General features: G+C 48.2%; 2 protein-coding genes across 2 annotated transcripts in view; one reads left to right on the top strand and one right to left on the bottom strand.

Moving 5' to 3' along the window:
• The first annotated feature begins 7 nt into the window (after positions 1-7).
• On the top strand, positions 8-9,176 carry APEX2 (apurinic/apyrimidinic endodeoxyribonuclease 2). Its single transcript, XM_083420161.1, has 6 exons — positions 8-166; positions 3,166-3,249; positions 3,621-3,801; positions 4,793-4,939; positions 5,695-5,764; positions 7,541-9,176. The coding sequence occupies exons 1-6, from the start codon at positions 46-48 to the stop codon at positions 8,534-8,536; spliced, it is 1,599 nt and encodes a 532-aa protein (XP_083276287.1). The 5' UTR covers positions 8-45; the 3' UTR covers positions 8,537-9,176.
• A 1,289-nt stretch (positions 9,177-10,465) lies between these two features.
• ALAS2 (5'-aminolevulinate synthase 2) overlaps positions 10,466-21,203 on the bottom strand; it is a 29,568-nt gene continuing 18,830 nt past the window's right edge. The window contains 6 exon segments of the mRNA XM_083419986.1: positions 10,466-10,751; positions 12,991-13,153; positions 15,813-16,081; positions 17,413-17,577; positions 18,449-18,628; positions 19,674-19,858. Coding sequence (XP_083276112.1) covers positions 10,588-10,751; positions 12,991-13,153; positions 15,813-16,081; positions 17,413-17,577; positions 18,449-18,628; positions 19,674-19,858 — 1,126 coding nt within the window. The 3' untranslated portion in view covers positions 10,466-10,587.

Genomic DNA, 21,203 nt, shown 5'->3' with positions numbered 1-21,203 from the left:
GTTCCGCAGAGTCTTCCGGTCGCTTTCCTCGCCCCTGAGGCGGGAATGAGGCTGGCGAGCTGGAACGTCAACGGGCTCCGGGCTGGGTTGGGACCCGCGGGGTTGAGGCCACTCCTGGACTCCCTGGGGGCGGATGTCGTCTGCCTGCAAGAGACCAAGGTCACCCGTGAGTCGACGCGAGGAACACGCGTTCACACGTGCATAAGCAGTCCAGGGCAGGAGGCGAACGTGTAGGGCCCAGAACCGGCTTAGTTGGCGCCGGCTGCCTTGTAAAGGTTTATGTCATGACATGGCGGGGGGGGGCAGTTCTAACGTGAACCATTGATGGAGAACGCGTGTTCCTCCAGACTAGATGGGGGGAGGAATCCTCCATCTGTTGTTGGACTACAGCTCCCATCATCCGTGTCCGCTGGCCCTGCTAGCTAGGGATTATGGGAGTTGTAGTCCAACGACAAGTGGGAGGACCTCCACCACGAGGTTGGGAAAGACTGCTCTATTTCAAGGTAAAAATAAAAATTTGCATTTTCAAAAACAGGAACAGCGAGCATATTTAACCCCTTCCCGTTCCCTCCCCTCTGCCTGTCCCATTTACAACTTGGTACCAAATACAGCATGTATACATATACCATATGACTTCCCTTCCACATGCAGCTGCTGGGTGACCTTGGGCCAGTCACACTTCTCTGAAGTCTCTCAGCCCCACTCACCTCACAGTGTGTTTGTTGTGGGGGAGGAAGGGAAAGGAAAATGTTAGCCGCTTTGAGACTCCTTAAAGGGAGTGAAAGGCGGGGTATCAAATCCAAACTCTTCTTCTTCTTCCACGCTTTTCCTGGCTCCTTTGCTTTTCTACTTGGCGTAATCCACATGTTTTAAATCATCCAATTTGTTATCTATTAAATACTCTTGTCAATTCCAACTCTGCTGGATTTACACGAGACCTGCTTATCTTCGTTTTCTCATATCCTGTTCGTTAGACCAGCCAGTTCAGCATATTCAAACATTTTTCACTGGCATTCTTCCTTAGTGGGTACTATGCTTGTTCTCCACCGTTGTGCCAATAATTTTCTAGCTGCAGTGGTGGTGTATAGTCATAAACTCTTTTGGGTTTTTGGACCTCCGTTGTTACCATCCTCAAGAGAAAAATCTTGGGTGCTTTGGGAAAGTTTTTTTAAGTATCTTTTTTAATTCGTTATATATAGTTTCCAAATATTCCTTAATTATTTTACAGGACGACCACATGTGAATAAAAGATCCCACAATTTCATTACACTTCCAACATATACCTTTTTCTTTTTTAGACATTTTTGCCAATCTGGTGGGTGCTAAATACCATCTGTGGGCCATTTTCATCATATTTTCTTTTGTTGCATAACATGCCATAAAATTCATATTTACTTTCCACAACTTTTCCCATAATTCATAGTCAATATTGTGACCCACATCTTGTGCCCACCAAATCATGCTCGATTTCACAAATTCCTCTTTAGTTTCCCACTCCAATAGCAGTTTGTACATTTTTGACAGTACTTTTATATTTGTATCTAATAAGTCTTTGGTAAACTGAGACTTTTGTTCTGCAAAGCCATTTTTCCTATCTTAAACAATTCATTAATCTGATGTACCTGCTCTAGACGACGGTATTGCTGTTGTTCAGTTGTGGGTGCGGGAGGAGGTATTGCTTTTAATTTTTCCTCTATTTATTTATTTCATGAAATTACTACACCACTTTACTGTAAAAAAAACCAACAACCCTCAAAGCAGTTTACAGAAAAAGATAAAACAGTAAAGACAAATTTACAACCCTACTTTAAAAACTACAAAAGTTAAAATAGTAAAACAGGTAAAAATTACCTCATATGTAACATGATTTGCTGTTACATTATGTGTTCTTTGTTTTTATGCTGTTAACTACCCTGAGATCTTCGGGTGAAGGGTGGTATATAAGTTTAATAAATAATAAAAGCTACAACTCCCGTCAGCCCCAGGTAGGTAGCACAGCCAGAGGTCAGTGGTGATGGGACTTTGAAGTCCAGCAGCATCTACAGCCACTGGATTCCCATCACTGGCTTACAAGGAAGCAACTGGCATTGGTCCAGCAAACAAGCAAACAAACAAAACACAGGGTCTGTGGCAGATAAAGAGATGGGGTCCCTGCCCCAAGGACCTTACAAGTGCATAAGGTGAGATAAACTTCACAGGTAGAATTAGCCCCCATTAAGTTTTTTCCTCCATCCATGAAGAGTAGAGAAATTGTATTTTAGGGTAAGGCAGAATCATGTGCCTTTTTTCACCTGTCCCCAGCTCACAAGGGGTCATGGTGGAGATTCCGAGTTTCATTATCAAAAGCAAGATTGACCCTACTTTCCTCATACAGTTGTGTTTTCGTAATCTGAAATTGGGTGTAGGACAGGTAGCAGAATGGGCTAAAAAGACGTGTCTTACACCAGTGTTCCCCAACCTTGGGTCTCCAGCTGTTTTCGGACTACAATTCCCATCATCCCTGACCACTGGTCATGGTAGTGAGGGATGATGGGAGTTGTAGTCCAAAAACAGCTGGAGACCCAAGGTTGGGGAACACTGTCTTACACCCCTCCAACATTTACAGGTGGGAAAGGCAGTGCTAACTACAGATGAGAGGCAAAGGGCCATGATGCAGGGCTGCAACATGGTGAGATGTATTTCCTTCCTTGAGAGAAACATTTGGGAAAGGGGTACCCTTTGCCTAGGATTAGGATGAGGAGCTTGTGGGCCTCCCATGTGGTTGGACTACAGTTCCATTAATCCCTGACCATTGATTTAGGCTGGCTAGGGCTGATGGGAGTTGCAGTCCAACAAAACCTGGGTGGCTGCAGATTCCTCCACCTCTGCTCTGGGAGTAAAGCAAGGGAGAGCGAGGAGTCAAAAGAGAGGAAGGGACAAATCTTTTACAGTGTTGGTGGAAGACATCCATTAAAAATCCTGCTCCCCTTGCAAAAAAAAAAAATCTGGATAAGCTACATTGCTGAGTGAACCTGCATTGCTGTGACCACTTTGCTGGGTGAACCTGTAACCTTTTGCACGTTGGAAAAAAACCAACAACAGCAAAGAGAGTGAATTTTTAAAAAAATGGTTTTCTGGTGCCTGGTCTCCAGCCTGATGGCTTTCCAAATTCTGTTTTGTTCTCAGGGGACCTGCTGGAGGAGCCACTGGCAATAGTGGAGGGCTATAACTCTTATTTCAGCTTCAGTCGCATCCGCAATGGCTATTCAGGTTAGTGGACAGTAGCAAAGGGGATCAGCCGCCACTCAGGTTGCCAATGTCTCAACATACTCCTGCAGCTGTGTCTTAAGTGGTGACTTCATCTGTCACTTTCAGATGGCATTGATTTGCCTCCCTGCCTGAAAAATATCCCCTGCTTTTTACCACCAATCAAACCACCATTATTTATTTATTTTATTGCGTATAATTTGCATGCCACTTGATTTTTTTATAAACCCCACAAAGTGATGTACAAAGTTGTGCCTTACCTCTGTACAGAGGTACAGAGGTTTCAATTTGTTGCTTTCTCTTGTATCTTGGATCAAATAGGTAGCTTTATAGCCCACTTTGAGAGCCCAGAACAAACTCTCTTTGTCTTCTAGGTGTTGCAACGTTCTGCAAGGTCAGTGCCACCCCAGAGGCAGCAGAAGAAGGCCTGTCTGGGCTGTTTGCTAAGCATGATGGCGCAGTTGGTTCTTATGGAGAGACAGAGGGCTTCACAACTGAGGAGCTACAGGCATTGGACAGTGAGGGCCGGGCTGTGATCACCCGTCACCGTATTCGGTAGGAACAGGAAGGGGTGGGGTGGGATGGGAGGGTCTGCAGAAAGGTCCTGTTATTGTCATTGGCAGAGCTGTGAGCCAATGACAATGCTTGGTAGCTGTTGTAGTCGAGAAAATTGCGGTCTTAAGAGTGTGAGCCAAGAAATGCCCAACTCAGATCTAACCCTCAAGGATAAATTTATTACAGGGCCTGTCACTTTGCTCTCAACTCTCCATTTGTAATCCTGGCTAATAATAACAATAATAATTATAACTACTTTGCAGGGCTGTTGTCAAGGAGAGTTGAAAAGAATGTGTGTGTAAGAGACAACAAGTTTCCAGGGTTTTTCAAATTTTCCAGTTAAGAGGGCTAGATGCTTTCCTTTTAATTTGAAGCAAAATTGAGATTTTTTGCAATTTTGCATCATATGCTGGGTTACACATTGAGGTAGGTAAAGTTGAAGGACCCCTGGGCAGTTAAGTCCAGTCAAGCTTGACTGTGGGGTGCGGCGCTCATTTCACTTCAGGCCGAGGGAGCCAGCGTTTGTCCGCAGTCAGCTTTCCGGGTCATGTGGCCAGCATGACTAAACAGCTTCTGGCGCAACAGGACACTGTGACAAGTGCCAGAGCACACGAAAACCATGTTTACCTTCCTGCCGCAGTGGTACCTGTTTATCTACTCATGCTGGTGTGCTTTCAAACTGTTAAGTTGGCAGGAGCTGGGACAGAATGAATGCCACACTGACACCACTGCAGCCATAAATATTTTTAGAAGTATGCAGAATGTTTCCAACCCTTTAGGAGCAGATTGCTGATTGCTGAGTGTTATTTCCATTTTAACACATGCAATTTCCTGAGCGTCCTCAGCCTTGATAGTGGAATTGCCTAAACCTGTTGCGAAGATGTTAATGGGTCTGTGTCTATAACTTTCCTAGCCAGCCATGAATCAGGGAGCTTGAGCCATTAGTAAGTGAAGTGTGACAGCATTGATGTGCTTTGTCCTTTCACTGCAGCACTTCAGAACAGCAGGAGACCACGCTGACAGTCATCAACGTGTACTGCCCTCGTGCAGACCCTGAAAAGCCAGAGCGTGGGGACTTCAAGCTGCGTTTCTATCACCTCTTGCAAGCTCGGGCCGAAGCACTTCTCAGAGCTGGAGGGTATGTGTCACTCCTCTCGTTGGCTCAGTGCAGTCCTAGACATGCTTATTCCGGGACTTACTCCCTAGTCAAGCCTTTGGTGCTCTGAGTCCCTTCCAGTGTTTTGGACTCCGACTCCCATCAGCCTGGTGGAGTAGTTAGAGCAAAACAGCTGGAGGGAGCCCCGTCAGTGAGCCCCACTGAGTTCAGTTCTACTTATTCCAGAGCAAGCATGCAAAGGATGCCCTAGTTAAGTTTGCATGAGATCACACTGTTGTAAAGGACCAAGCTGTGAAACTCCTGGTGAAGTTTGGGGCACACAGATGAGTGCCCCAAACTCAGTCGGCTATTCTCCAGAGGGGTAGCCAATGTGGTGTCCTCAAGAAGTCATTGAAACTCCAGCTCCAGCCAGCCTGGCAAATGGTCAGGGGTGATGTAGTCCAGCAACAGCTGGAAGTCAGCAAATCAGCTACCCCTGGGTCCAGTCACTGTTGTCTCTACCCCCACCCTCATCTCCAACATGGGAAGAATACTGAGCTGTGCAATACGTGACTGCTGTAAGAATTGCTGCAAATACATACCTTGAGAAAGTCAAAGAGCCCTATATGAATGATGCTGATGATATTTCATTGCCTCGGCCGTTATCCCTTCCCTGTCCAAGCCAGCTTCCAATCCACCGACCTTCTCCAATGGAGTCAGGACTGTTGGGATGAATGGGGTCTCGCTGTCTTGCCTCTTTGCCTTGCGACTCACGCACATTTCCTCTCTCCGTCTAGCCATGTGGTCATCCTGGGGGACATCAACACAGCACACAAGCCTATTGACCACTGTGACCCGGGAGATCTGGTGAGCAAGCTGCCCACTTTCATGCAGCTGCCTTTACACTCTACAGTACAGGACCTGGCAGTGCTGCTGCAGCGGCAGCAAATCTGTTTCTCACGGGCATGCACAGAGTTGGGTGGGGAGTCCTGACACATAGGAAGCTGCCTTAAAGGTAAAGGTACCCCTGCCTGTACGGGCCAGTCTTGACAGACTCTAGGGTTGTGCGCCCATCTCACTCAAGAGGCCGGGGGCCAGCGCTGTCCGGAGACACTTCCGGGTCACGTGGCCAGCGTGCCAAGCTGCATCTGGCGAGCCAGAGCCGCACACGGAAACGCCGTTTACCTTCCCACTAGTAAGCGGTCCCTATTTATCTACTTGCACCCGGGAGTGCTTTCGAACTGCTAGGTTGGCAGGCGCTGGGACCGAACAACTGGAGCGCACCCCGCCGCGGGGATTCGAACCGCCAACCTTTCGATCGGCAAGCCCTAGGCGCTGAGGCTTTTACCCACAGTGCCACCCGCGTCCCTTTTAGGAAGCTGCCTTACTCTGAGTCAAATCCTTGGTCCATCTAGTTCAGCATTTTCATCACTGACTGGCTCTAGTTTCAGACTGAGGGCATTCAGACTGAGACCTTCCCAGCCCAACCCAACCTAACCTACCTTGAGATGTTGGGAGTTGCGCCTGGGATCCTTCTGCATGCAGAGCAGAAGCTTTGCCACTGAGCCCAGCCCTTCCCAACGTGTTTGGGGATCATGAAGTCTGCAAGGTGTGCTTGGAGGGTGAGGAACAGTGAGACAGATTCCCTCACCCACCCCAGGCTGTGAAAGTGGGGAGTATGTGAGTGTGGGTGAATGTGTGCCGTGGTAGGGTGTTTTGAAGTACAGATGTGTTAATAGTTTGTTTATTTATTACTTCATTATTTACTTATTGCATTTATATGCCACCTTTTCTTCCAAGGAGCTCAAGATGGTGCATGTGGTTCTCCCCCTCCCCATTCCATCCTCACAACAACCCTGTGAGGTAGGTTAGGCTAAGAGATGGCCCAAGGTCTCCCAGTGAGCTTCATGGCTGAGTGGGGATTCAAACCCAACACTCTAACCCACGGGTAGGCAAACTAAGGCCCGGGGGCCGGATCTGGCCCAATCGCCTTTCAAATCCGGCCCGCGGACAGTCCGGGAATCAGTGTGTTTTTACATGAGTAGAATGTGTCCTTTTATTTAAAATGCATCTCTGGGTTATTTGTGGGGAATAGGAGTTCCTTCTTTTCCCCCCAAAATATAGTCTGGCCCTCCACAAGGTCTGAGGGACAGTGGACCGGCCCCCTGCTGAAAAAGTTTGCTGACCCCTGCTCTAACCATTACAGCACACTGGCTTAATAGTTGTGGATATTGAGCAAGTGGAGTTCTGTGTTGTGGAGCTGGATGCTTCATTTATCACAAAATAATAATAAAAATAAAAATTTTATTATTTATACCCCGTCCATCTGGCTGGGGGTGGAGACACTTCTTCGGGTACACTTTAATTTTTGTTTTACATAGTCTTACTTGTAAACCAATCTGCGATATTTTCTGATGACAAACAGTATATAAATACTTTAAATAAGTTAATAAATAGGCACGGCCAGAGTTGTGGATGATGCGAGTCGTTGTCCAATGACATCTGCAGGGCTGCAGGTTAGTTGCCCCTGTGTTTCGGGATGATGCAAGGGTTACAAGAAGCCAATGCATAGGCAGCACTTGAAAGCACTATGGAAATGTTAATAATAATAGCCCTTAATGCTTCCACCGCTGTCACCTGCAGGAATCCTTTCAGGAGCATCCCGGGCGCCGCTGGCTGGATAGTTTCCTGTGGGAGCCAGACAAGGATTCCAAGGATGGGAAATGCTTTGTTGACACGTTCCGCTTTCTGCACCCTGGTCAGACTGATGCCTACACCTGCTGGTGCAACGTAACCGGGTCCCGGCAGCTCAACTATGGCACCCGCATTGACTATATCCTGGCTGATCGTGCGCTAGCATTGTCAGAGCTGCAGGATGCCCAGCTCATGCCAGACGTCTTTGGCTCCGACCACTGTCCTGTGCGGGTGGCACTTAAGAGCGTCTGCCTGGGGGCGCCCCGCTGCCCACCTCTCTGCACCCGCTTCCTGCCTGAGTTTGCTGGCACCCAGCAGAAGCTTAACCGCTTCCTTGTGAAAGTGGAGCGGACCAGCCTGCCAGAGGAAAGGGGGCAAAAAAGGGGCGGGAGGGAACCAAACGTTGCGGGGGGTTCCAAGAAGAGACGGGTGGGTCCACCGCAGAAGGGGCAAGGAGATTTGCGAAGCTTCTTCAAAGCTGGAAACGGCAGGCCTAGGGCCACCACCGACAGTGCCAACTACCAGTCGGTAATGAAAACGAGGACAGCAGAAGATTCTGGGGTGGCACCTCCTCTTGACGCTTCTGGAAGGATCGCTGATGAGCATGGGGTGGAGGAAGTTGCTGGTGGGACCCCGCCATGCACTGGGGGTTTGAGAGAGGAGCCCACTCTGGGCATGGCTAATGGAGAAGCTCTGGATTGTGGGAAAGGCTCGGTCCCCTCTAGTTCAAACCAGTCCGCTGCCCTGTGGAAGTCACTGCTGCCAGGCCCTGCTCGCCCGCCTCACTGCAAGGCCCATGGAGAGCCCTGTGTCCTGCGGACAGTGAAGAAGCCGGGACCAAACTCTGGGCGGCGCTTTTACGTCTGCGCCCGGCCTCTGGGGAAGCCGTCAGATCCCCGCTCCCGCTGTGACTTCTTCCTGTGGGCCAGTCGGGGGAATCCTTGAATTGAGAGGACAACTGAAATGAGAGGACGTTAGACGCGCAGTGACCCCTAAGTGGAAAAGAAGGGGTTGGTTTCTAATGGAAAGAATCCTGGATGTCTCACTGCCTAAGAAGAGAGGGGAAGGCAGCCTCTGTGGCAGAGTGAGGCCTAGGCTTATTGCCAGGGGGTCAAAGAGGTCAGGCCCAAAGTTTCCATGGGATCTTTTTGGGCTGTGCCAGTAGAAACTTAACTTTTGTACCAGAGCACGTTGGGAGTTTTGAGGTCTTTGATGCCAGGCCCTGCAGATAGGAACGTTGTTTAAAGAGGAAGAAATAATTGGTTTTATTATTAAATCAACAGTTTTACATGCTAGGACTAACACAAGCTTTGGGAATACGCACACAGACTACCCTGACTTGTGATGAGCATTTTCTGGATTCATGCACATCAAACCTGCAGTTAGGCTCTCTCTAACATTGGGTGGAGAAGTGCTCTTAAATGGTGCTCTTGCAGCAAGTTGCTCTTTCCCCTTAACTGCCCTCCTCACAAACCCCTGTAATAGCAGTGATGCAATTGCTGGGAGGTGATTAATCCTTATTTGGGGCAGGGGAGATCTTATTTTTTTTACTTTTGATAAAATAAAGATGTTGAGAAAAAAAAAACCCTAAACGTTTGCTCTGTGGGAACAGGGAAAGTTGGATTTCTTATGTTCTCTGAAAAGAGAGTTGGGTGATGCTAAACCAGGAGTTAAGGTTCTGGTTCTGAGGAATGGCGGTGCTGTTATGGCACTCCTGATCATAGCTGTCAACCACCCCCTTTTTTTTGCGGGAAATTCCCTTAATCCAGCACTGTTTCCCGCTGCTATTCCGGATTGTTAGATATCCTGTAGACTGTCCCTGGGACAGGTGAGGCTGCTGGTCCCTTATTTTCAAATCTGAAAGTTGACAGCTATGCTCCTGATTCCTGTGGCATAAACTGCCCTGGGTGCTTCAGCTATTGTGGTGACAAAGGGATTAAGCCCAGGTTTTGCAGATTAGCACAACTGAGTTCATATTGCCTGTACAGGATTGCCTTGGGGCAAAAAGGTGCGTCTTGCTTTTCTATCTGGAAATAATGCATGAAAATCCCTGCTGGCTGTCATTTGGATTGCAAGACATGGAACTTTCGCCTTTCCATGGGTTTCAGTGTGTGTGCTTAGGGAAAGTGGAGCCCTCTGCTGACCATCTCTGGTACTACTAGCATTATGCCTTAAAGGGAAAAACCTGAATTGCCATTTGCTCCAATTCAGTGGTTAAAAAATGGGTTTCTCAAGGAAAATGGCTAGGGGTTGGGGGGAACACTCAGACATGGGCCAGGAAAGTGCAAACCTGTGCCTAGAAAGCACAGGGCAAAAGGTAAGTGTGGACAAACCCTATGTCAGGTATGGGTAGGAGGTAGATTAGGAGCTTATCTGGAGATTCCTGGAAATTTTGTAGTAAATCAGCAAAGATTTCTGACTCCCAGTTTGGTAGCACCAACCAAAGGGCGTCCCCCGCTCCCTGCCCCTCTTCTACATTAGGCTATTGAAATTCAAACAAGAACAAAATCTTAGGAGGAACCCTGGAATGGAAAGAATGTTGAGCTCAACTTTGGTGCTGAAAACAAATTCCTATTCCTCCGTTCTTGGTGTAAGTCTGCAGATGAGCGAGAGACTTCAAGGACATGTTCCATTCAGTAAAAAAATACTCAAAGAAGGTGCAGAGCAGGGCTGGTGGAGAGTATGGCCTGGGGAGAATCTGGGGAGCCGATAGGATTGGAGGGCCGCATTCGGTCCCTTGGCTTTCAGTCCCCCACCCCTGTGGCAAGCAGAGGCCTGTGCCTTCCCCTGTTCTGCTTGCCACCTAGAGAAGCCCTGCCCATTTGGATACTTAAATTCCATGAATGTGGGAGGCAGTGAAAGAGACACAGCAGACAAAGTGGCAGATTTTTATTACACTCAGATACCCTCTTTCCATTTGGCAGTGTCAGTGTTGACATCCTGTTTCTTGTAAGGTTGTGTGTGTGCGTGTGTGTGTGTGTGCAGAGGCCGGTTCTTCAGGCGCAAAGAGTGATGTAGCGGGGCCCCATGTTCCCGAAGTAATCCCTCTCCCACTCACTCATGAGGGCAAAATGCAGCGGGCGGCGGCAGAAGTTGCACTCAGGGGAGACTGCGGCCTGCAGAGGCAGCCCTACCTCCTGCCAGGCTGCCAGGAGCTTCTCTGGAGAGGGAATGGAAGAAGAAGGCGTTAAATGTAGCCAAGCCATGCAAATTTCATTATTATTATTATTATTATTTGCTGAGTTGAATAATGGGCAGCTGGTTTCTGTGCTAAGCAGCAGCTGGGGCTTGTGGGCCAATGCCCCTGGAGCTGTTGAACTATTGTTTCTGAAGAGGAGTCTGTGGCCCTGTTAAAATCCAGAGGAACCTAAGAATAGCCTGATGGATCAGGCCAAAGGCCAGTCTAGTCCAGCATCCCATTCTCACAGTTGCCAACCAGATGCCTGAAGGAGCATCTCCACCCCCATCGTTCTACCCGGACACTGAGGTCCAGCGCCGAGGGCCTTCTGACAGTTCCCTCTCTGCGAGAAGCAAAGCTACAGGGAACCAGGCAGAAGGCCTTCTCGGTAGTGGCACTCGCCGTGTGGAACGCCCTCCCACCAGATGTCAAAGAGAAAAACAACTATCAGACCTTTAGAAGACATCTGAAGGCAGCCCTGTTCAGGGAAGTTTTTAATGTGTGACATTCTAATGTATTTTTAATCTTTGTTGGAAGCCACCCAGAGTGGCTGGGGAAACCCAGCCAGATGGGCGGGATGCAAATAATAAATTACTATTACTATTATTATTAGCCTGCAAGCAAAAGCCCTCTTCCCTCCTGCGGTTTCCAGCAATTGGTATTCAGAAGCATTGCTGCCTCCAGCTGCAGAGGTAGAGAGAGCATAGCCATCATGGCTAGTGGCCACTGGTAGCCCTTTCCTCCTCCATAAATATGTATAATCCTCTTTTAAGGCCATCCAAGTTGGTGGCTATCACTTCCTGGGAGACTTTGACTATGCATAGTGTAAAGAAGTGCTTTCGTTTATCTGTCCTAGATCTTCCAACATTCAGCTTCACTGAATGTCCACAAGCTCTAGTGTTAGGAGAGGGATAACAGCTTTTATCTCTCCACTTTCTCCTTGCCAGGCATAATTTTGTAATCTTCTATTACGTTGCCTCTTACTCGCCTTTTCCCAAAACTAAAAAGGTAATCCCTGACAGTTAAGTCCAGTCACAGACGACTCGGGGGTTGCGGCGCTCATCTCGCTTTACAGGCTGAGGGAGCCAGCGTTTGTCTGCAGAGAGTTTTTCCGGGTCATGTGGCCAGCATGACTAAGCCGCTCCTGGCACAACTGAACACTGAAACCAGAGCAGCGCACGGAAGCGCCATTTACCTTCCCACCAGAGCAGTACCTATTTACTTGCACTTTTTGGTGTGCTTTCAAACTGCTAGGTTGGCAGGAGCTGGGACTGAGCAACGGGAGCTCATCCCATCGCGGGGATTCGAACTGCCAACCTTCTGATCGGCAAGTCCAAAAGTCTCAAATGCTGCAACCTTTCTTCAAAGGGGAGTCTTCACTGACCATTCCCTTGATCCAATGGGAGAAGAGGCAAATGCCAACCTGGCACAGGAGTAAAACTCCTAAGAAGCCCAATACATAGACTGTGCCATCTGGAGGACAGCTGGTTTGATGCTATGCAAAGGAGCCTTAAGCTGATGTGCTCCCCTCTCCTGTAGCATGCAGGTGTGAAGAGGTGAAGGTGCCTTTGCTTCTGTCTTCAACAAACCACAGTTTGTTGCTACATGCAAGTCAGGACAAACTTCAGTTAGTTTTAACTATGGTTTGTCCAAAGGAGCCACCTGTAAACTGGTTTATAATTCTGGCTTTTTGACCAAACCATAGTTACCGTATTTTTCGCTCTATAAGACGCACCAGACCACAAGACGCACCTAGTTTTTGGAGGAGGAAAACAAGGAAAAAAACATTCTGAATCTCAGAAGCCAGAACAGCAAGCGAAAGCAGCAATCCCTCTTGCTGTTCTGGCTTCTGGGATAGCTGCGCAGCCTGAATTCGCTCCATAAGATGCACACACACTTCCCCTTACTTTTTAGGAGGGAAAAAGTGAGTCTTATAGAGGAAAAAATACGGTATTTGAAAGCAGAAGCAAATGCTTCCCAGTTTATTCACAGCTGTACTGAAAAAGGGAAGCAGGTCCTCAACTATGGCTTAGCATTATGTACGAATGAGGTCACAGCCTCCATTTCTATGTTAATGGCTTCATTTTCTTTTCTTTTTACAACTCCTAACTGCATGTTTGTAAGCCTACCATTATTAGTGTTTGCAACTCTAGAACCATGCAGTGGTCTTTATTACAGGGAAACACAGTCCCAACTAGATCACGTGGTCCTGGGGACTCACCCACAAAGTAATTCATCATGGGTGGCGTGTGATGGGGCGAGGGGGCCAGCCGCAGCAGCTCCTCCCCCCGAGGCACAGTCGGGTAATTGATGGCTTGGACGTAGATGTTGTATTCAGCCAGAAGCAGGTCACAGAGGTGAGAATTCAGGGCTGCGTCTCCAACCTGCGGAGGAGAGAACCATACATTGCTAAGAGAGTGAAGTCAGAGGTCTAGTTCCTTGTTCCTCCCATCCTGCCTTTTGTAGCTGTCAATGGCCCAGCCAAAAAATCAGCACCGTTAAGTCCCTTTGATTTAAATAGAACCGGAGGGAGTCCTTTTACACTTTTGTAAAGCGCTGTGAATGTAGCATACAAGTAATTACTACAAATATTAATATCAGGTTTCCCCCCAGCGAAATTGAGATTTCAGTGCTTCATATTAGCTGGATTGTGCCATACACTCTGTTGTTGTTCTTCAGAAGACAACTGGGGTCCCCTACCCATATCACTAGATAGTAATTTATTTATTATTTGTACCCCGCCCATCTAGCTGGGTTTCCCCAGCCACTCTGGGTGGCTTCCAACAAAGATTAAAAATACATTAAAATGTCACACATTAAAAACTTCCCTGAACAGGGCTGCCTTCAGATGCCTTCTAAATGTCAGGTAGTTGTTTATCTCTTTGGCATCTGATGGGAGGGTGTTCCACAGGGCGGGTGCCACTACCGAGAAGGCCTTCTGCCTGGTCCCCTGTAGATTAGCTTCTCGCAGTGAGGGAACCGCCAGAAGGCCCTTGGCGCTGGACCTCAGTGTATAAACCCACGACTGCCCTGGGCTTTCCCCACCCTCCTCCTCCCCACTGGAAGGAGGCCATTTTGTATAATTTTCTTGGAGTGTTTCCTACCCTTTGTGTGTGTGGGAGAGACACATCATTCTCCACCACCACCAAAATACTCAGAATGGTGTTAGGTCCAGGACCCTGTGGAGGATGCAAAAACTTCCAACATATTTGCTTGCAGTAGCAGCAGCAGCAGCAATAAATAAATAATGTCGGGGGCAAACAACCACCCCATGCATTTAAAATACATTCATACCACTTTAACAGTCACAACTTCCTCCAAAGTATTCTGGGAACCATGGTTTATCCCTCACAGAACTATAATTCCCAAGCTTATTTGGAGGGGTGGGGGAAGCTGTGCTACTCCTGTTGGAGAGCCCTGCTTCTACAAAACTGCTGGATGGGGATGGGGAACCTTTACCCTCCAGGTGTTGTAGGTCTCCCAATCATCATCATCCCCTACATAAGAACATAATGATATTTCTGTATAACAATAAGAAGAGCCTTAACACTAGGGAAGTTAGCAAAATTGTATCATACTCATGATAATAAATGCTGGAAATGTAAAGAAAAGGAAGGAACCTTTTACCACATGTGGTGCATGTGCCCCAAGGTAAAAGACTTCTGGGAAAGGATTTATAATGAATTGAAAAAAGTGTTGAAAAACACATTTATTAAAAAAAACCCAGAAGCCTTTTTACTTGGTATAGTGGGGGGGGGGGGGGTTTGAAATCCCCCAAAAGGATGTTACTTTTTTTCTGTATGCCACAACAGCTGCGAGAATATTGCTAGCAAAGAATTGGAAGAAACAAGATTTACCAACTATCAAAAGAATGGCAGATGAAGATGATGGACTATATGGAACTTGCCGAACTGACCGGGAGACTCCGAGACCAGAGAGAAGAGAGGGTGGAAGAAGATTGGAAGAAGTTTAAGGAATATTTGAAAAAATAAGTTAATACTTAAATCTTAGAATAGCTTTGGAAGTGGATATAGTGTATTTTATAAGTGATAAAATGTTAAGTTTTTTATGGTTAAAGTAAGTGTGTGGGGGGGGGGGAAGATGGTTAGAAATTATGATACATGTAAACTGCTAAAGATGAAGTAAAATGAAAATCAGATAGGTAGGATCTGAGGAAGCCCACTTAACAATGTTTAGAAAAATAAGGATATGACAAGAATTAGTTTGTATTGTTTGTCTTTTCTGTTTGTGTTTTTTTATTTGTGTTATAAAATGAATACATTTTTTTTTGGAAAAAACACAGTAAGAAGAGCCTGTTGGAGCAGGCCATTTAACCATTTTCTTCAGCAACCTGTTGTCACGATGGCCAACCAGAGGCTTCTGGGAAACCTGCAAACAGCACCCAAGCACTCTCCCCCTCTGGCGGTTTCCAGCAACTAGAATTCGGAAGCATTGCTACCTCCAGCTGGGGACCATGCTGCCTGGGTCTGGCTGAGTCCAGCCACACCTAGAAGGCTAAAGGTAAAGGTAAAGGTACCCCTGCCCGTACGGGCCAGTCTTGACAGACTCTAGGGTTGTGCGCCCATCTCACTCAAAGAGGCCGGGGGCCAGCGCTGTCCGAAGACATTTCTGGGTCATGTGGCCAGCGTGACATCGCTGCTCTGGCAAGCCAGAGCCGCACACGGAAACGCCGTTTACCTTCCCACTGGTAAGCGGTCCCTATTTATCTACTTGCACCCAGGGGTGCTTTCGAACTGCTAGGTTGGCAGGCGCTGGGACCGAACAACGGGAGCGCACCCCGCCGCGGGGATTCGAACCGCCGACCTTTCGATCGGCAAGCCCTAGGCGCTGAGGCTTTAACCCACAGCGCCACCCGCGTCCCAATCCTAGAAGGCTACAGGCTCCCTAATGCCACTGCTGGATAATTTCTCCTCCCCCCTGGAGAAACTTGGTGAAATTGCCCTCCCTATTTCACCCCTGGCTAACAGAGTGCGGAACTTAGAGAGGCCGTCTCTGCGTAGTTTTCGTCCTGGAGAGCCATACCCGTATGGGGATGATGTGACTGGGGCAGCTGACCACAGGGAGCCCGGCGTCCATCAGCAGCTGGCGCATGTGTTTGACGTTGCGCTGGTGGGAGCGGCGCAGAGCCTGCCCCTCGGGGCTCTTCAAGACCCGGACCGATTCCAGGGCCCCGGCCAGGACCATGGGGGGCAGGGAGGTGGTGAAGATGAAGCCCGCTGCATAGGAGCGCACTGTGTCGATCAGAGACCTGGTGCTGGCCACATAGCCACCCACACAGCCGAAAGCCTTCCCTGCAAGGGGAGAGAAGAAAAGGCAGACATTAGTCCAGGCACTCTGGAAGTCTACCTAGGCTCTGCGCTGAAAATACAATGGTGAATGTTGCATGCAGATGATCCAAACTGAGTTGGGTTCTGCAACTTGCATAACTTTTGGCAAACTGAGGAACTTCATGTGTCTTATTTTGCATCCCTGTTTCAACTTGAGATGGAACTGCGGGCATCCGTCTGTCTCGAGAGTTTGCCTCTGGAGGTGAAGTGAAACCGCTGCGTTAGCAGCACCGAAGTGACCTCCCCGGGGCACAAGCCTGGGTGGTGTGTATGGAAGTCCTGTGCTGCCCAGATGACAAGATGTGGTCTCACTGAAGAAAGGAAAGTACAGTGGTACCTCTGGTTACGTACTTAATTCATTCCAGAGGTCCATTCTTAACCTGAAACTGTTCTTAACCTGAAGCATCACTTTAGCTAATAGGGCCTCCCGCTGCCGGAGCACAATTTCTGTTCTTATTCTGAAGCAAAGTTCTTAACCCAAGGTACTATTTCTGGGTTAGCAGAGTCTGTAACCTGAAGTGTATGTAACCTGAAGCGTATGTAACCCAAGGTACCACTGTGATACATTTGACACCAGCTTGGCTGCAAGAGTTGCCAGAAGGAGGCATACAAGGCGCTGTCCAACTGCCTTCAGGACTCTTACTCCAGTTTTGTGTAGGGCTTAAAGGCCCTGACTATTCGGTCCAGTCTCGGACGACTCTGGGGTTGTGGCGCTCAGCTCACTTTATTGGCCGAGGGAGCCGGCGTACAGCTTCCGGGTCATGTGGCCAGCATGACTAAGCCGCTTCTGGCGAACCAGAGCAGCGCCAGGGCTTACTCCTTAGCTTTTTCTTCTCTTGAAGATGCTTCCTTTCCAGGTGGATGAGCCCCATCTGCCCCTCACTTCCCTCTACAGCATGTGCAGAAACCACCTTCTTGACCATTGGTCTCACCTGCTCAATCTGCCCAAGCCTGCCTTCACATTCAGGGGAAGTTCCGAACTCACCGAGGGTTTGAGACCTGTTGGCTACCCTCACCTGGTCTAGCCAGCCAGTCGAAGCTGTCCCAGGTGTGGCCACTAGAGAACCACTTGCCTCCAACATGGTGTTCCTTCCTGACCAAGTCTACCCTATCATCTTAACTTGCTGCTCTGCGGCACCGAGGACCATAGAGTTTTAGGACATCTTTTAGGCCACCTACTTCAACTTCCTGCAGAGTTCAGGAAATCCAGTGCTAGAACATCCCAGACCTTCACCGTAGTCTATCCCTTCCTGATGCCCTTTTCATTAGGGGCCGTGGCTCACCCTCAAACTTACCCAGGGTGCCAGAGACGATATCTATCTTGCCCATCACTCCGTCGCGTTCACCAATGCCAGCCCCGTGGGCCCCGTAAAGTCCCACCGCATGAACCTCATCCACGAAAGTGATGGCTCCATAGCGGTGTGCCACGTCACACATTTCCTCCAGTGGACAGATGGCACCTGCAGACAGAGAAGACACAAAGGATGCTGACCCTTACTGGCGACTTTAGCCTGGATTGCAAAGGAGGTGCAGTAAGGAAAATGGGCAGAGTAATGTTTTGAAGAACAGAGTTCTCAGCTTTGATCAAATCCAACACAGGATTTCTTTTTTAGCTCTTCTGTCTTAAATCAAGGATGAGGAACTTGTGGACCTCCAGGCTATGACTCTCAGTATCCCTGACTATTGCCCATGCTGACTGGGGCCGATGGGAGTTTGGGAGCATTTTGGAGGCCCACAGATTCCCAGCCTCTAGAACAGATGGACTTTCTGCTGGTAATTGTTTTATCATGCATGCTGACTTTGGATTTTAGTGTGGAATTTGATTGCCTTGTTCTTGTTCTTGTCATTAACTTAACTTATTACGCATGCATCTCTATAAGGTCCAAAGGTGGCTCACCAACAATTCAAAATACAATATTAAAAACAGTCACAAGAATAGGGTGGGTCCTAAAAGATGAATCTCTTAATATGCTTAATTTTTTGTTTTACAATGGACGCTCGGGTTGCGAACGTAATCCATGTGGGAGGCCCGTTCACAACCCGCAATGCCCGCAACCTGCAGTGCCATGTCTGCGCACGCACGGGTTGCGATTTGGCGCTTCTGCGCATGTGCAAAGCATGATTTAGTGCTTCTGCGCATGCATGAGTGCCAAAACCCGGAAGTAACCCGTTTTGGTACTTCTGCGTTTCGGTGCGTCCGTAACCTTAAAACGCGCAACCTGAAGCGTCTGTAACCTGAGGTATGACTATATATTGATTTTATCACGTTATCTGCAAAATTCATTATGAAGCGAATAATACATATTAACAACATACAAATGCATTACCCACCATCCATGGAATGGACAGTCTCAAAGGCCACAATCTTTGGGGTGTTGGCATTGGCTTTGCTCAGGAGCTCCTCCAGATGTCGGGGGTCATTATGCCGGAAGACATACTTCGGTGCTCCACTGTTTCGGATGCCCTGAATCATGGAGGCATGGTTCCCTGCGTCTGAATAGATCTCACACCCTGCAGGAGGAAAAGGAGCCTCTGGGTCACCCACCGAGCCTTTGCTCTCCCCATAACTGGAATAAGGACAAAGGAACCTGCCTTACACTGAACCAGATCCTTGGTATGGGGGAGAAATTGGATCCAGTTTATGTTTAGCTGTGGGACTTGAACTAGATGGCTTTTGGGTCCCTTCCAAGTCTACAACTGCATGATTTTAAATGCTTACAAGGTGGACCTATGTCATTTGCACTTCCCAAAGCAAATACACAAACCTAAACACAGCCATCTTTTGAAATTCACCCTGTGCTGTATTTGCACTATGCTATATTTGCTACACAGGGACGCGGGTGGCGCTGTGGTCTAAACCACAGAGCCTAGGGCTTGCCGATCAGAAGGTCGGCGGTTCGAATCCCCCATTGCTCGGTCCCTGTTCCTGCCAACCTAGCAGTTTGAAAGCACGTCAAAGTGCAAGTAGATAAATAGGTACCACTCTGGCGGGAAGGTAAAACGGCGTTTCCATGCGCTGTTCTGGTTCGCCAGAAGCGGCTTAGTCATGCTGGCCACCTGGAAGTTGTACGCCAGCTCCCTCAGCCAGTAAAGTGAGATGAGCGCTGCAACCCCAGAGTCATCTGCGACTGGACCTAACGGTCAGAGGTCCCTTTATCTTTACCTTTACCTATATTTGCTACACAGTTCTGCAGCAATGTATGCAAAATTGCACACACTGGGGTAGTCAAAATACTAGGAGAATTTTGCCTTAAAATGCTGGTACTTTTTCAGGAGGACTTTTAAAAACTACTGTGGAAACACAGAGAAATGGATTTAAGACTGGAAAAAATGAGAGAAACCAGCACGGTCAAATTTACCCACCCCGAGTCAGACCCACTGGTCTATCTGACACAGTACAGTCTCCACAGGATTCCAGACCGGGGCTTCTCCCAACCCAACTTGGAGATTCTGGGGATTGAACCTGGGACCTTCTCCATGCAGAGCCCATGGTCCTTCCCCTATCCTGGCTCCCAGCCAGGCCCTAAAGGCCAACCCACTGCATTGCCCTGGTTACCTGGCATCATGCGGGCCAAAGTGAAGAGGGTGGAGTCATTGGCCACAAAGCAAGAAGAGAAGAGCAGGGCAGCGTCTTTGCTGTGCAGGCTGGCCAGTTCTTGTTCCAGCTCCACGTGGAACTTACTGGTGCCAGAAATGTTCCTGGTGCCTCCAGCCCCAGCTCCATAAAGATCCAGAGTATCCCTGGTGGGGATAGGGTGGAAGAAGAGGAGAATGAGATTCGCTCCAAAGAGGGCTGAACTCAGAAGGTGAATCACACCTGGATCGCCAAACCAGATAAGACCATGGAGACCCTTGATCAGGTCTTGGGTCCCTTTTCCATTCTTGTGCAAAGCAACTGTGGGGAACCTGGTTCAGACTGGGGCCACTCTCAGTGCTAGGAAGAGAACATGTTCACCCTTTTCCTCCTCGCCACGATCCCATGAAAATGGCCTCCTGAGACCTGGAAGCTGTGGTTTGCCCCACCATTAGTGAAACCTACAGCTATGGGTAAGTGCTCAAAGATGGTTACATTTTAAAAAGGGGGTTGGGTTATTGGCCAAAAATTGGAAATTACAAGATGTACCAACAGTGGAGGAATGGCAGATGAAGATGATACACTTTTGGGAGCTAGCCGACCTGACCGGAAGAGTCCGCGACCAGAAGGAGGATGTAATGGTTCTAGGGGTTGCTCGTGTGTAAGCCAGTGCAAACACCTGGCTGGATTGCCTGAGTGAATCTTTTCTGTCTGGACAGCCACTCACCCGTGGCTGTCTCAATCGCTGGCAGAATCCGTCAGAGGGCGTTTCTTAAACTTCTTCCAGCAAAGAAGCTCTTTGACGCTTAGTCTCCTTCTACTCTCTCTGCGCGAAAGCCTTCTGCGCAAGGAGGGCGTAGGCAGCGGAGGACCTCTACTCTCCCCGCTGGTCCCCGGCAAGGAGTCATGGGACCGCCTCGCCGCTTCCCCCATCTGCCCCCCTTCTCCACTGGTGCTACGCTGATTCTCTTCCCCAGAAGATAGGCTGCCTCTCCCAATCCCGGGACGCTCTCCGGAATCCCTCTGGATTTTGCTCTCTCCCTCCGGCACTGATGGCAGTTCCCTGACAGAGGAGCAATACCAGGAGGAATGGAAGAAATTTAAAGACTAGCTAAATATGCTAAGATAATCTAAATAGAATTACTTGCAAGTATCAGATTGGCCTAGGATTTAAATATGAGATGTTACAGAATAATGTTTAAAGTTAAAATGAAAAGAAAGAAAGATGTTAATTGACTAAGTAAATTTTATGTGAAAATAGTTTTGGAAAACTGCTGCAATGATATACCGTATATGGAAACTCAGCCGGGGGATTCGAGGAAGTCACCTAACAATGTTAACAAAAGAGGAATTATTACAGTCAGGATCTATGTTTGTTTGTTTGTTTTTTGATGTCTTCTTTTTATATTTGTTGATATGTTTGTTATAAATTTGGAAAATTAATAAAAAAAAAATGGGGGTGGGAAAGGGGGGGTTTGGGTTAAGCTGCATCCAGGGTTAATTCAGATCAGA

This window comes from Podarcis tiliguerta, assembly GCF_965153285.1.
Source record: "Podarcis tiliguerta genome assembly, chromosome: 17".
Taxonomy (NCBI): domain Eukaryota; kingdom Metazoa; phylum Chordata; class Lepidosauria; order Squamata; family Lacertidae; genus Podarcis; species Podarcis tiliguerta.
The sequence above is the reverse complement of the archived record's forward strand: the minus strand, read 5'-3'. Positions and strand labels throughout refer to the sequence as shown.